Source organism: Hibiscus syriacus, unplaced genomic scaffold (assembly GCF_006381635.1).
Source record: "Hibiscus syriacus cultivar Baekdansim isolate YM2019G1 unplaced genomic scaffold, ASM638163v2 tig00110483_pilon, whole genome shotgun sequence".
NCBI classification, from domain to species: domain Eukaryota; kingdom Viridiplantae; phylum Streptophyta; class Magnoliopsida; order Malvales; family Malvaceae; genus Hibiscus; species Hibiscus syriacus.
This window is the reverse complement of record NW_024062759.1, coordinates 751-16,333: the sequence shown is the minus strand read 5'-3', so window position 1 is coordinate 16,333 and position 15,583 is coordinate 751. Positions and strand designations below refer to the sequence as shown.

Genomic DNA, 15,583 nt, shown 5'->3' with positions numbered 1-15,583 from the left:
GCAAGGCTAGTTGTCAATGGGTTCACTCAAAAGTTTGTTTTAGACTACTTTGATTATTACTCTCCCGTTATGAACATCTCAATGATACGTACATTATTTTTACTAAACTCCATTCATAAGTTGCGAGTACATCAAATGGATGTTAAGACTATATTTTTGAATGGAGATCTAGATAAAGAGATCTATATGAGAACAATGGTACAAGAAATTTCATAAAACTATACTTAGTTTTGGTTTTGTTGTGAATGGTTCAGATGTTTGTGTGTATTCGAGGATGTTTGATACTGATTACGTCATCATAAGTTTTGTATGTTAATGACATGTTGATTTTCAGTTCTAACATTGAGTCCATTAACAAAACAAACATTTTTCTTGTCCACTAAATTTGAGATGATGGATCTGTGAGAAGTCAATGTAATCTTAGAAGTCAAAATTACCAAAACTAAAAAGGGTTTTTCTTTAAGTCAAGCACACCATCTTGAGAAAGTGTTAAAGAAATTTGATAGTTTTGATGTCATCCCTGTCCGAACCCTTGTGACCCTAGCATATATCTCTTTAAGAATAAAGGAAGTAGCGTTTCCCAAACTGAATATGCTAAATTAATCGAAAGCTTAATGTTCTTAATGAACTATACTCGGCCTGATATTGCTTATGTTGTGAGTAGACTAAGTATATATACTCATAATCCAAGTGGTGAACACTGGATTGCTCTTAAACGCTTATTGAAGTATCTTAAGGGTACTTTGGATTGGAAACTTGAGCTTGTTGGCTTTCCTATGATACTGAAAGGATATTGTGATGCCAACTGGTTTCTGATAATGATGAGGTAAGCTCTACGAGCGAGTATGTTTTTACTTTAGGTGGAGCATCAATCTCGTGGAAATCATCAAAGGAGACTTGTATTGCTCATTCTACTATGGAGTCAGAGTTTATAGCTCTTGACCTAGCTGGGCAAGAAGTCGAGTGGCTCAGAAGCTTGTTAGTAGATATTCCGTTGTGGGGAAGACCGAATCCTCCGATTTCTTTATCGTGTGATTCACAAGTTGCGATATATGTGGCTAAAAACCAAGCTTACAATGGTAAGAGACGACACATTCGTATAAGACATGAATCATATAGACACTTAATAAAGAATGTAGTGCTCTCTTTAGAGTATGTGAAGTCAGAAAAGAACCTAGTAGATCTTGGTCCTAGATTCGTCGGGGGGGATGGGTCTAAAGCCCATTGGTTGAGGAATTAATGGTAGATACCCAACTTAGTTATCTAAGTTCCATGTGGTCAAACGAAACCATGGAAAGACTCATAGTGCACATTCCTACTGCCTATGCCTATGATGAATAATGTGCATGCCCAGGATGAGCTTAATTGCTCTTAATAAATTCATAGCCTAGGATTTGGGTGGTCCTAGTGAGAAGACTTGATGAATTTACCTATTTTGGATGAATATCTATTCTTAACAAGTTCAGAACCCAGAGTTGAGTGGGTAGTTCTAATCGCGAAGGACTGGATGAACTTACCGCTTGAGAGGATGAGTTTTATTAAACTCTTAATGAATTCAAACACAAGAGTTTGGGAGTTCCTAATGAGAATGACATATTGAATTCACCGAATTATGAGGTTGAATATTTATTCTTAATGACTTCTTATCCCAGAGTTTGGGTGGTTCATTTTTAATGAACTTGAAGAAAGTCACCATACTCTTTGTGAGGTTAAGTTATTATAAAAACTCTTAATTATTTCATAGCTTAGTTTGAGTGGTTTATGTTGAGATAAACTTGATCAAATAACCTACGTAACTGAGAAGGATTAGTCACCTTCTATGAAAAACGTTGGGTTGTTTTTCTAGTACACTTATTAGAATCCTAAGGAAAGAGGGGTAAACATATATACGCTTTTTGTATATATTCTTTGTAGACACATCGAGGACTTTGGTAGATGAAGGGGTTAGTTGTGTGTTATGAGTTTACCCCAATCTTAGAAAGTTCAAGACTAGTTTCACTTATCTAAGAGAAGGATTGCTCATCATCATTATGTACTAGTTCCAGATATGTTCACTAGTTCTTAAGAAACTAATCTCGCTATTGCTCTTCTCGTGTTTTAACTTCATTGCTCTCATCTTTACGAAATAATTCTTTTGCATTAGTGGGGGAATATTGATAATGCTCAAAATTAGGCCATACCACTAGTATTAGAAATATGCTAGTTAGGTTATCCCACTAGTATTTGAAATATAATATAATTAGGTTATTCCGCTAGTATTGGAAATGACCATTTTGCCCTCACTATTTAGCATATAAATAGTGAGCAATTTCATTCATTTTGTGATATCCAAGCAAACATTTGCTTTGAAATACTCCTAACTTTTGATTGTTGTTTGAGTTGAGAGAAGAGAAATACCACCAAGTTCACTCCAGTTTTCGGGTGTACGAATTCTTGGATAGTCGTGTTAACCTTGGGAGAACGGTCCGCCTACTGCAGCGATTACATACATTGGGGCGAATTCGTTTCTAAGGCAGTGGTTAATACCACGACACGGTTAATCGATTCTTTATTTATATATTTTTCAATATATATTTTTCCAGTCAATGTTAATGTCTCGTTTTGCAGCAGTCTATTTTACCAACAATAGTTGGAGCTGGACTTGCTGGCTTGGCAGTAGCAAGGCAAATTTTATATTTTGGTTTCAAGGTAGTTGTCATAGAAGGGAGAAATTGACCTGGGGGAAGAGATTATACTCAAAAGATAAGTAAGAAGGATAAATGTGCTGCTGTGGACCTTGGTGGTAGTGTAATCACTGACATCCATGCCAATCCTCTAGAAGTTCTAGCTAGGCAACTTTTAATTCCACTTCATAAGGTCCGAGATCATTCCCTTTATATAAACCTGATGGGTTTCCTGTTGAGAAGGAAACCGATTCCAGGATTGAAATGATCTTTAACAAAATGCTTGACAAACTTAATGAACTGAGAAAAATAATGGATGGATTTGCTAATCATATTTCTCTGGGATCAGTTCTGGGAAAGGTCCGACAGTTGTATACTGTGGCTAGAAGTCCGGAGGAGAGGCAACTTTTGGAGTGGCATCTTGCTAATTTAGAATATGCAAATTCAGGATGTCTTTCTGACTTGTTAGCTGCCTACTGGGACCAGGATAATCCTTATGAGATGGGTGGAGACCATTGTTTTCTTTCTGGAGGGAACTGGAGATTGGTAAAGGCATTATCTGATGGGGTTCCCATCATCTATGGGAAAAGAGTTTATGCTATTAAATATGGTGTTGAAGGAGTTGAGGTTGTTGCTGGTAATCAAGCATTCCAAGCAGATATGGTTCTTTGCACTGTGCCTCTTGGAGTCTTAAAGAGAAAGACCATTAGATTTGAACCGGAGTTACCTCAAAGAAAGCTAGCTGCTATTAACAGATTGGGTTTTGGGCTCCTGAATAAAGTTGCCATGATTTTCCCTCATGTTTTCTGGGGAGAAGAGCTAGACACGTTTCGATGTCTAAATGAAACTAGTGATAACCGTGGAGAGTTCTTTTTATTCTACAGCTACCATACCGTTTCTGGAGGTCCGGTGTTGATTGCCCTGGTGGCTGGTGAAGCTGCACGAACATTTGAACACACAGACCCTTCCCTCGCGTTCTAAGCAAACTTAGAGGTTCTACATACGTTTTGAGCTTGTGACAAATGTCAACAGATTATTAGTCTCTTTTTTTCATGATTTTGCTTTTGCATTTTCTATATCTTCATTGGGAAAAAAGCATTGTTGTGATCTATTGATTTTCCTTGCAGGTATTTATGGTCCAAAAGGTGTAGATGTTCCCGACCCTATGCAAACAATTTGTACAAGATGGGGAAATGGTCCCTTTTCATATGGTTCATACTCTCATGTTAAAGTATAGTCATCCGGCAGGGATTATGATATTCTTGCAGAAAGTATAGGCAATAGGTTGTTTTTTGCTGGTGAAGCCACAACACTGCAATATCCGGCCACCATGCATGGTGCCTATTTGAGTGGGTTAAGGGATGCTTCACGTATTCTCTGTGCTACAAGAGGTCACCAAAATTACTTTAGGAGATTTGCACAGCGGAATTTTGGACCAAACAATGATCATTTGGCCAGTCTATTAAAATGGCCTGATCTAGTATGTGGGAAGTTCTCATTTGTGTTCAATCCGTTAACAGAGGACCCTAAATCATTGGGACTCTTGAGAATTACTTTTGATAATTGTAAAGATGATATGAGAAATGTGCTGGAAAAAAGCTGTGACCCTTTATCAAATCAACCATTACAGCTGCACACGACGTTATCTCATGAACAAGCACATGAGCTGCAGATGGTAACTGGAGAAGAGGAAAGTAAATGGGTTTATCTGATAAAAAATATTGGATCAAAGCTTATGGGAGCTAATGCTGTTGGAATCACGTATAACACCTTGGTTACTAGCATATCCAATGCAAGAAGAGGTAGAGGGGGCAGGTGTCATATATCTGCTCCGTTGCTAAATAGTAGTGCTCCATTAGTGGAAAGAATTTAATGTCCTCTCTGGTGCAGGTACATAAACCGAATTAGGCAGGTTATTCTTCATTGACATTTCAAATGTCGTAAATTCTTTCTTAGCCAAATTGGTTGCAAATTCAGGGATCCATTGGTCCATAATGTAGGTATGGTGGTTTTCGGTTATGATTGGATGTCATTGTATTCCCAGAATCAGACACCACACTAAAACTTAGATATGTTGTATTCAGTATTCCTGTATGTTGTATAGAGTGAGGTTTTATCTTTGGGGCCAATATATATATGTTTCTTCACATATCTATGTTATTCAAATCACTGAACACCTTGATTTTTGCACTTTTTCCTCGACATGAAATGGCTTATCGATGCAATGTGTATTCAAGGCATGTTGTTAATTTTTGTGTTCATGATCATGAATCTGTGGTGATTCTATCGGATAATATGAGCTATTGGATTATATACACAAATAAAGAAGTATTGAAACCAACTTATGGAAACATTGCAATCAATCCATAACACAAATATTAAACAAGCAAATGCAAATACAGGCCATGAACTGCAAATGGGTCAAAATACGATGACAACCTTTGAATTTTGTCCCATTAAAAACAAATCATAAACATTTTAAAACTTGATGGCAAATAAAAGCCCTTCTTTTTTAAGTTGATCCAAGTTCTCAACTGGACATTTGAGTCTTGACACTTTAGCAAGAGCCTTGTTTTCTTCAGGAGTCCCACCTTCAAGGAAAGCTCCAACAACCTTTCCATCTTTGATCCAGTAAGATCCAAACTTCGGCTTCGGTGATAATGGATTGTTGTCTCCGAAAAACACGGTTTCACCAACATTGCCTCCATAGAACTGCCATGAAAGTTCAAATGACCGAGAGTAAAAGTATGGAAGATAATCATACTCTTCAAGTTCTTGACCTGTTTCATTTGCCTTAATAGCCTTCACAGTTGTTCAGCCGATTTCCGGGCATGGTCGACATGTTCGACTCTCCTTGTTTCGTTGTATAGTTTCAACGGGAAAGTGGCTACATCTCCGACTGCATATACACCAGGCATGCTTGTTTTGAAGAATCCATCAGTTTTAATCCCGCCTTTCTCTTCTTCAAGCTGTCCCTTGAATAATGTTGTCAAGGGTCTTGCTCCGACACCAACGACAACAATGTCGGCTTCGACCACCCTGCCATTCTTGAGCTTCACTCCCTTAACTTCTCCATTTGCATTAGCATTGAAGCCAACTGCAACTGTTCCTTTGATGATTTTGATCCCTTTATTCTCGTAATAACTTTCATAGAATGCAGCTATTGAAGGGGTGAAAAGCCTAGGCGTGCACCAAGGCTCAGGGTAAACCATCGTGACAGAGAAATCGTTGATTCTCATAGCTGCTGCAACTTCAAGACCAATGAACCCTCCTCCGACAATCACAACATTTCCATTATTCTTCTTTTTAATTGTTTCGACAAGCTTATCGGCATCTTCTAGTTCTCTCAGATAGAAGATGTTCTTGGCATCAGCTCCTTGTTCTTGGCATCAGCTCCTTCTACCTTGAAATCTGTTAACCTTATAACAGTGGAACCTGTTGCAATTATCAATGCCTGAAACTTAAAGATTTCTCCAGCAGCATTTATGAGAGTCTTCAAACCAAGATTTACTTTAACAATTTCGGTTCCGAGGATCAATTGAATTCCTTTTTCTTTATACCAATCAGGAAGTAATCTGTCACCTCCACTTCCAACACAGCATAGAATCCAGGCAGTCTTGCAGCTTCCTTCGGATTCAGATTTAGATACGCCTTGCTCAAAGCAGGACGTTCATAAGGTGCCACCGCCTCTTTCGAAATAATCGCTAACTGCCCTGGCTTAAGGCCTTGTCTATCGAACTCCCTAGCTGCATATCCTGCTGTAACTCCCCCACCAATAATTATGTACTTGAAAGACTTTATCATACCAAGAAATGCTTTGCCTTTCCTGAGAAAAGCCTCGAGTTCCACAACCTTTTCCTCAACCGGTTTTCCGAGAAACACCCGAGAAAGAAACTTCTTTTCTCCAGCCTTTTGTTCGATGATTTCAGTTTCGGTTTTGATTCTCTTAATATCATCCAACCAGATTTTCACTTCTTCTGTCTGCATTGTCCCACCATGAATCTCTGCACTTATTCTTAGTTCATTATCTTCCTTAACAGTATTCAACTCTTTCAACAGTTTTTTCATAATCTTCATATTTTCATCTAAACTTCTGTTGAAGTTCAAGCATCTTTCAATGGGAGCAAATATAAATTTTGCAGTTCCAATAACTAAGTTGGACAAAGAAGCCATTGGCATGTATCTGATGGAAACCTGAATTGAATGGAAAGCAAATCTAATATTTAGTTTTTTTTTTTAATATTCAAAGTTTAGAACATGATTCTAAGTTGAACAGATCTGGAAAAAGTACTTAAAACAATTTGACAACGAAGAGACAAGAGTTACTTTCTTATCTGTTTGTATCCATGTTTCTGCATTATACCATACTATGTTACTCGGATTCAAGTATAAGTTTCGGATGTAAGTATGTTCATTTCTCTCTAATGGTTTTTCTCTATGATCTTTATGTTCATCTCTCTAATGGGTTTTCTCTATGATCTTTTTCGTGTACTTAAAAGGTTCATATCTTCACATCCATGTCTTAATATACATCATACACGAATATTTCAAGAAAAATTAAATCAGAACCAGGGATTTAAATAGCGTTCGCGGCCGCGTTTTCGGTCGCGTCGCGTTTATCGCGATTGCGGACATAACGGATGTCATCGCGGCCACTGCGGTAGTGAATTTTCTTAAAGTTCTCACAACTTATTCTATAAACTATAATAATTATAATTTTAAAGAATGATTTTAATGATTTTTAGAATGTTTTCTAAACGAAAATAACATATATATAATATAGTTTAATCAAATATTAAACTAAGTGATAGGATACGATAATTAATTAATAATAACATTGTGAATACATTATTATTTAAAAGAAATAAGACTATCAACATAGACAAAACTCAAAAAAATAAAATATATAAAAATAAATTTCTCGTTATTATTCACTTACCAAAATCAACATATTATAACTTAAAACTTATAAAATTAAAAATAACACATTATTCATTTTTAAAAAACCTATAACATAAGTAAAAAAATATCAAATCCAAAAAATAATTAATTTATTAGGTCTGTTTTGGTCCAAACCTATAACATTAAAAGTACAAAATTAATTAACTTGTTATTGGGCATGTTTTGGTCCAAACCTAAAACATTAAAATTAAAAAATAATTATTTAAAACATAAAATATAACTAAAAAATGATTAAATCCCTTTTTCTGTATCGTGAGTGAGAGGGGAGGCAGAAACATAGAGCAAATATTTTGAAAAATAGAGATTTTTTTTGTTAAAATTCATCCATTTTCTTCTTTATTTTTTCATGTTTTTAACTTTTCTTTGCTTGCTAACTTGATTCCTACCAAAAATACCCAAAAAATCTTACTTGGTTGCTGCATGTTACAGTTATGGATGTTTCTTCCTCCATTAAGAGGGCTAGCGAGCTTGATACGCAATTCTCACCCACAAAGTTTCATTCCCAGTTGGTAAGGCTAAGAGATAATATGGTTTTTTCGTCTTTGAATTGCCTGTAAAAAAAAAAGAAAAATACCATTTTTTTTAAGTAGCTGTATTGTTGGTGATGTTTGGTGTTGTAACGGGGATTAACGAAAAAAACGGTCCGTTATAGCCGCGATCGACCGTTACCCGTTAAATTGCGGCCGATATCAGCCGTTATAGGTGTGATTTCGGCTTATATCGATAACGGGAGCCGTCTATACCGCGATATAACGGCCGTTATACCGTTACACGACCGTTTTTTGAATCCCTGATCAAAACAATGTAGAGAAAAAACTTCGAATAAAATAGAGTACGGATTGATCTAGAAGATGTAACAAAAAATCAATTTTCAAGCAATAGTTTAGAAGAATGGCAATTACCTGTTACTCTTGGCTAATGTTTCAGATTGTCAGTAGAGAACACCAGGAAAAAAAAATAGTGAAGATAATAAACTGCAACTATGAAAGAGAGGAGAAGGGTAGAGTTTTATGATGATTCCTGCTAAAAGATTTACTTCTTTTGCAAGAAAAGTTGAGAATGAAGCAAACTAAAATTCATTGAGGCCAAGTGTCAGATGCACGATTCATGAAAAAGGAAAAGAATTGCAAATAGAGAAGCCAAAGGAGCAATGATGGTGATATTTGGATTCGGTTGTGAGTTTCAGATACGAGTATGCTCACTTATTTTTTTTATCCCAATATCTTCATGTAGCTACCTTTAAGAGGTGCTATCCAGCAAGTTTGAGAATTCATCTAACTCGATGAAGGAAACATAGAAAACAACTAGTAGAACAAACATGTTGTACAACTTACTAGAATCAAACTTTGTTTTCTCGGCAAACATGTGTGGATCATACTTGAAAGTGAAACACTGGTTTTTTCTCATGCCAACACTTGGAAAAAGACATTACATTAAAAAACATCGACAGCCATGACTCAGTTCATACAGCATAAAACATGTCTTGTAATTTAAACAAACATGTGTGGATCATACTTGACATTCTTCCACCACGTCAACCTCTATAAATGGCTACGGATGAATTCCTTCATCGAATGATCCTTGCCTTCGGGTTTCACAGAAACTTCAACCGTGGTTCGAGACTTCTTTTCAGCTTGTTCCGCTGCTTGCTCGCGCAGAACATTGACTTCTTTCTCCAGTTTGCTTACTGTGGCTTGCAATTTCTTCAACTCTTCATCCTGTTTCTTGGAATCGTTCTCACTTTTTAACTTCTTATCATCATCTCTTATGGACTTTGACACAATTTTATAAGTTGGATATGCACCTGCAAACATAGTAAAGGATCATATATTATGCCTCACAATTAAATGATACAGGGTATGTATTTATGTTGATTACCAGGAATGGATTTAAGGCCCTCAACAGTGGCGTTCTTGGCGAAATCAGTAGCTGCCCTGGAGATTTTGGATCGGGTTTGGGGATCCGACAAGTGATGATTCACCTTTTGAAGTGCATCAGCTGAGATCTCCTTGCCCTTGGTGATGGCGGAGGAACCATGATGGTTAACCTTTTGAAGTGCATCAGCTGAGACCTCCTTGCTCTTTGTGAACACTGCAGAACCATGAGTGTACGAGCTCTGAAAAAGGCCCTTCACAGAGTCCGTTGATCCAGAGATGAAGTCCCATATCCCCATTTTCTTGATGTTTTCCTTTACTTTCCCTTTAGTCTTTGTGCAGGAATAGGAAGAAGAAAGCAGGCAAAAAGGGGCAATGAGGGAAGTTGCTTTTCTTTATCATATATATTCCTGGTACTAGACTAGTAGCAGTGTTAATTACTCGGCAACTTGCTGCTAGTCCCCACTCCCAATTATTTCATTGCTTATTCCATGGTGTAAGGGTTTTATGTGATTTCCATTTTAATTAGATTTCAAGATGTTTTTTTTTTTTAAAGGGGAAAAAATAAAGTTTAGGACCAGATGATTTTTTATTTTAATTGTCAAATCATTCAAATTGTTCAAATCTATTTATTTTTTATTTTAATTTTAATCTGATTTGAATTTTTAATTCTGATTTGAAGTTCGAATTTATAAGATTCGAATAACAGAAAAAAATTAAAATTAAAATGATTTTATTTTAATATTTAAATGAATAATTTTACCTTTTTACCATTTGATCTCCAATTTCTCAGCCACTTTAAGTCTACTGTTGACTAAAACCAAACCATAAGTTCCCATTCCAACTACGATAGAATACTTATATAACTTTAATTTCTCTGATTTAATAATAAATTTCTTACTTTTACAAATCAATCCCCCACCTCTACATTTATTTAATTTGATCCTCCAACTATAACTCTTTACAAACTCTTTCCTCCCATCAATATTTTACCCTCAACATCCATTCTTTTAAAAAAATAACATTATAAAAATGTCATATAAACTCAACTCGAGAAATTTTCAAATAAAATTTAAATACTAGATTATATCCATAAACTCAAAGAATTTGATTTTTTCCACTTGACTCGATCGAATACTCACCTATATTTTTAAATGCCGATGTCATTGCAAGGTTAAACCCCTTTCTTAACCGAGCCCAGGTCCAGCGTAAAGAAGAAAATTCGATTTATAAAAGAGCCTATAATCTTCCATACTCAACATTGTATACGAATTCTGAAGTAACTAAGATATCCCATTCTTTAGTTCGTACCATATGCACTATCGTCACTTTAAAACAAGACAATGCAGCCCTTTCTTCTACTAAACATACTGTTAATCATGTGATCAGATGGTTTACAAGACATATCTGCAATTCATTATACATTAGACTATGAGATACCTTTTACGCAGTGCAAGACATTCAGATAGAGGTTTTCGCCCAACAGATCCTTGTTTAACATTTTGGCATGATGTTAATCAGCCTGCAATATTAACAGTTTCAGAGAGCGATATCCGCAGCAAAATGCATACAACATCCATTGGCATGAGAACTAGTTTCCTATAATTCGCTGATCTATTGGCAATATTAATTGCAGGTTAAGTTATGGTGCACTACAATACGTAATAAGCACTACCCTATGCGGATTAATATATAACTTTTGAACAAATTATGATGTGTTGTGTAATAAGCATTACCCTATGTGAATTAAACGGTGGCTTACAAAAATGTTGCGAGGCAATGCATGATAAGATGTAATGAGAATGGAGAAGTACCATATGCAGATTAACCCATAGCTTAATCGAATCCCACCTCAAATTCTACGTAAGCTTGCACTAATCATCTTAAAACATAAAGAATAAAAACCAACCTTATTGTCGTAGACTAGATTGAGTTCAAAGGCTTACCATTTGTGATGACAAACCATTCATAAAGACAACCCATCAAAGAGCAACTCCAACTCTTCTTGTGAAGCAGTTCTCTAGCATAACAAAAAGGCAAAACAACGTGAAACCCCTCTCCTTTACTTTTCAACTCAACTTTAGATTTTTTGGGTATCAATACTAAAACCAATCAAGCCACCAGATCTTGATTACCTGAATGGACAACAGTTGAAGAATTTTATTAAGAACGCGCATTCGATGTGTAACATAAGAACTGGTAGCAGGAAGCCTGTTCATCCTTTTCATTTCTTCATGAATCGCCGCAGTCTTCCCTTCGTACCCCATTTGATTCCATTGAGGTCTGGCATTAATAGTCCCGGCCTCATCCATGGTTTGATCATTAGCACGGTCAGTTCCCTTAAATTGTTCGAAACTTCCCATGACGAACAAGAACTAAACAAGCCAACCTACACCATTCGGGTTATACATTACATCAGAAACACGATTCTGAACTCGGTTTTAACATGGTTGTCATCTGATTTATGTTTCATTTTAAGGGATTTGATTTGAATGAGATGTCGAATGGAGAATATGAGCTGATTTAATACATTCTTTTATATGTATGAAATTCTTGTTACATTAATTGAGATCAATGGAATTCCATCACTAAAATTGCATTTTAGATAGCATCATATATATTATGGTTTGGGATATCTAAACTTGGGTTTCCTCAAATAATTAAAATTTTTGCCTAATTATGCATTTCCTCTATAGTATCTTTGATAAGTTTGCTGATCACAATTGATTTGTTCATATATTTGAAACTTTTGAAGGGTTGATTTTTGGACCTTAGGAAAAGTTTTATGCAATCTTCGTATATGGGAATGAGGCCTATAATTAAGTCATGGAGGGTGTTAAAATTTCTCCATATTCTTTGTATGTATATACGTACACAACTACAAATACATACACACATTCTCCTGAATTTTCAATTCTTGTGCATATATGTTAACATATATGGTATGATAGACTTGTTTAATGAGTGATTTGGGTTGTTGCATACTTGGGTGACCGGTTAGCCTGTTATCTTATCTGGATTCAGGTTCTTATCTTTTGATCTCATATGTAGATTCTGGAAGGTCTTGAATTGCCTCTTGAGTCAAATTCATATCTCTTTCTTACTCAAAAGGTTTATTGAATTGCTTCCACTGTCTCTACTTCCATGCTTCTGTCTTGGAAACGAAACTTGGTGCCTTTGGAAATGTATCTGACATATTTTTTTATTCTTATGCCTAAGACTGCAAAGGATTAGATTGGTTTGGAATATATTTTTTTAAAGTTACAGGCGGTTTGACTTCGTAACAAGCCAAGCTCATGTTCCCCTGGTCCAAATTTGCATCTTACTGTCTCTTGCTGCAGGTTCGATCTGCTACCCTGGACACATGGCTCCCTGAGCAGATTGCTTTTATTCAATGTAAGCTTTTATGTTTAGCCATGAATCTGTATTCTGTTTATATTGGTTTTATGTTAAGATGGAGTGGAGCCTACTAATATGACAATGGCTTCTCTTATTATACAGCAATGGGAAATGAGAAGGCAAATTGCCCCCTAATTACTGGGAAGCATCTAGCAGAAACGAAAATCTTACTGCAAGAAGAATTAGTCTCCTGTTCCTCCTAAGGGGCCGAATCCAGTATTAAGTTCTTTGGCTATATGCTATTGTTTCTAACAGTTCTAGAAAACCATAGTTATTCATGTTTCTTCATCTATTTTATGCAAATAGCTTAGTGGTGTTAGAGTGAAAAGATATGAGAAAAATGGCGGACAAAAATGTTGAAAACAAATAGTATGAATTAGAACCGTGGTCTTGAAATTCCTTTCTTGCTTCTCCTTATGTTGTATTTCTCCTAGTAATTTACTTACTTTAATATTCTCAAAAAAAAAAAAACTTTCATAATGTTGTGCTGATCTAACAGGTTACACCTGTCCGGGAGCCTGAAACGGTTGTTGTGACACCAGTTGAGGCAACAACTACTACTCCCACTGTAATGCCCCCTAAATTTGAATATGCTACTGACCTTTTCAACATGATGTCCATTGATGATGCTCCAAGTGAAAATGCTTCTGGTTCTGGGGCAGCGACCACTGATGATAGTGATTGGGCATGTTTCCGGTGTACGCCCTAAAATTTCCCCATAATTTTTGTTCATTATCTTGTTAACATGCTTTCTGCCAAGTGACAAACCACCTGGATATTGAAAATGATGGTGATCGTATTTTATTATTGCTGTTAATTTTGTGATGTGATAACTTTTAGCCGCTGTGGACACTTCTGCAACTAACAAAAATGATCCACCAAGAGCTGGTGAGAACAATGGGCAGTTTGCTACTGGAGTTGAGAATTTATTTAGTGATTCGCCTCCAATAACAACCAACCAAGTCCCAGAGAAGCCACAAAAAGATGTAAAAAATGATATTATGAGCCTTTTTGAAAAGGTATATCTTCATCATTTGCTTGTTGGAGCTAATTAAGATTATTCCTTAACATTTCTCCTATGTTACTCGTTTAAACATTTTTTTTTTGTTTGTTTCATGGTTTCAATTGATTCCAGTCCAATACAGTGCAGCCTTATGCAATGCATCAACAACAACAACTAGCATTGCTAGCACATCAACAGTCCCTTCTGATGGCTGCTGCAGCTAAATCTGCTCCTGGAAATACTCAACACTCACCATCCAATGGTGCAATCATACCCGCTCAACAACAACTAGCTTTGCTAGCACAGCAAAACTCCCTTCACATGGCTGTTGCATCCGCTCCTGGAAATACTCAACACAGTTCATCTACCACCATAAGCATTCCCCCTCAACAACAACTAGCTTGTTAGCACAACAACAATCCCTTCTCATGACGGCTGCAGCTAGAGCTCCTCCTGGAAATACGCAACAGCCTCCATCCACCAGCACAAGCATTCCCACTCAAAATTGGCCAAACATTGGCTATCAAATGCCTGGGTCTGTTGGTGCACAGGCTGATTTGCAGAAACTTATGCAGGTAGACTCCAGAGTATAGTTGCAACAGTTTCTTTAAAGAAGTATAGCTAGCAAGTTTATCATTGTTTTAATTGCTTTTTAGAATGCATATGGGACAGACACAAGTGGGAAACAAAATGTTGCATCATCCAGGTACATATTTAATCTCTTTATTATTGGTTTTGTTTCTACTTTTCCATGAACATATGTGGCATTAACATATGTTGCATTGCACCCATAAGATCCTAACTTTTGCCAATTCTTTTCTTGCAGCTTTTATGCATTGGGGAAAGTTACCACAGCAACTGGTGCTGCAACTAATGGATCAAGCAAACCTCAATCGGCTTCCCCAGTTTCATCGACGAACTCTCCACAAACAGGAAAGGATTATGATTTTTCATCATTGACACAAGGGTTATTCACAAAACGCTGAGTTGAGACAACCAGATGATTGTTTGCTTCCGTCATATAAAACCTAAAAAAGAAGTTATTTTACATACATATCTTCCGGGGGGACATTTGTAGACTCTGTAGATAGAGCAATTTCAGCTTTTTTTTAGGGTAAATTACAAAATTAGTAACTAAACTATCTTCTCTCCTATTTACTCGTTCTACTTTTAATTTTTTCAAAAATTTTCACTCAACTTTGTAAATTGAATTTCTTTTATCAACTCTAAGATGATGTGAATTATTATATTATTATTTTTATGTGATGTGGAAAATTTTATTAGTATTTTAGTGTCATATAGGATCGTAATAAAAAAATAAAATTAAAATATTAAATTACACACTTAAAATTTACACACAAAACCTAATCCCGACCCGACCCGATAATAAGGGAGCTTCCACCGAGACCCGACCCGACCAAAATAAAGTTTCACCCGACCCGACCTAACTCAAATATATATGACTTAGAAACCCCACCCGACCCGAAATAAAAAAAAATATTTTTATTCAATAAAAACAGTGACTTAATTGAAAAAAATTATATATAGAGGAGCATTATTGTAATTATACCTAAATATATAAGTTAAAATTATATATTTTTTCCGGGTCGGGTTGGGTCGGGTATTTTTCACCCTAAACCCGAACCCGACCTGAATATTACACTTAAAAGAACCCGATCCGT

General features: G+C 36.1%; 2 protein-coding genes and 2 pseudogenes across 2 annotated transcripts in view; 2 read left to right on the top strand and 2 right to left on the bottom strand.

Annotated features, from left to right (window-relative positions):
- LOC120129203 (lysine-specific histone demethylase 1 homolog 2-like) overlaps positions 1–4,536 on the top strand; it is a 28,708-nt gene extending 24,172 nt beyond the window's left edge. The window contains exons 3-6 of the mRNA XM_039146776.1: positions 2,608–2,688; positions 2,907–3,637; positions 3,791–3,808; positions 3,912–4,536. Of these exons, the coding sequence (XP_039002707.1) occupies positions 2,608–2,688; positions 2,907–3,637; positions 3,791–3,808; positions 3,912–4,536 (1,455 nt within the window). The remainder of the gene's footprint in view (positions 1–2,607; positions 2,689–2,906; positions 3,638–3,790; positions 3,809–3,911) is intronic.
- Positions 4,537–5,039: 503 nt separating this feature from the next.
- LOC120129273 lies at positions 5,040–8,563 on the bottom strand (annotated as a pseudogene).
- Positions 8,564–8,965: 402 nt separating this feature from the next.
- Positions 8,966–9,919, bottom strand: LOC120129274. The gene is made up of 2 exons (XM_039146819.1): positions 9,504–9,919; positions 8,966–9,429 (listed from the first exon to the last, which is right to left on the bottom strand). Exons 1-2 carry the CDS (start codon positions 9,796–9,798, stop codon positions 9,167–9,169), a joined length of 558 nt encoding a protein of 185 aa, XP_039002750.1. The 5' UTR covers positions 9,799–9,919; the 3' UTR covers positions 8,966–9,166.
- Positions 9,920–12,426: 2,507 nt separating this feature from the next.
- LOC120129157 lies at positions 12,427–14,494 on the top strand (annotated as a pseudogene).
- The last annotated feature ends 1,089 nt before the right edge of the window (positions 14,495–15,583 follow it).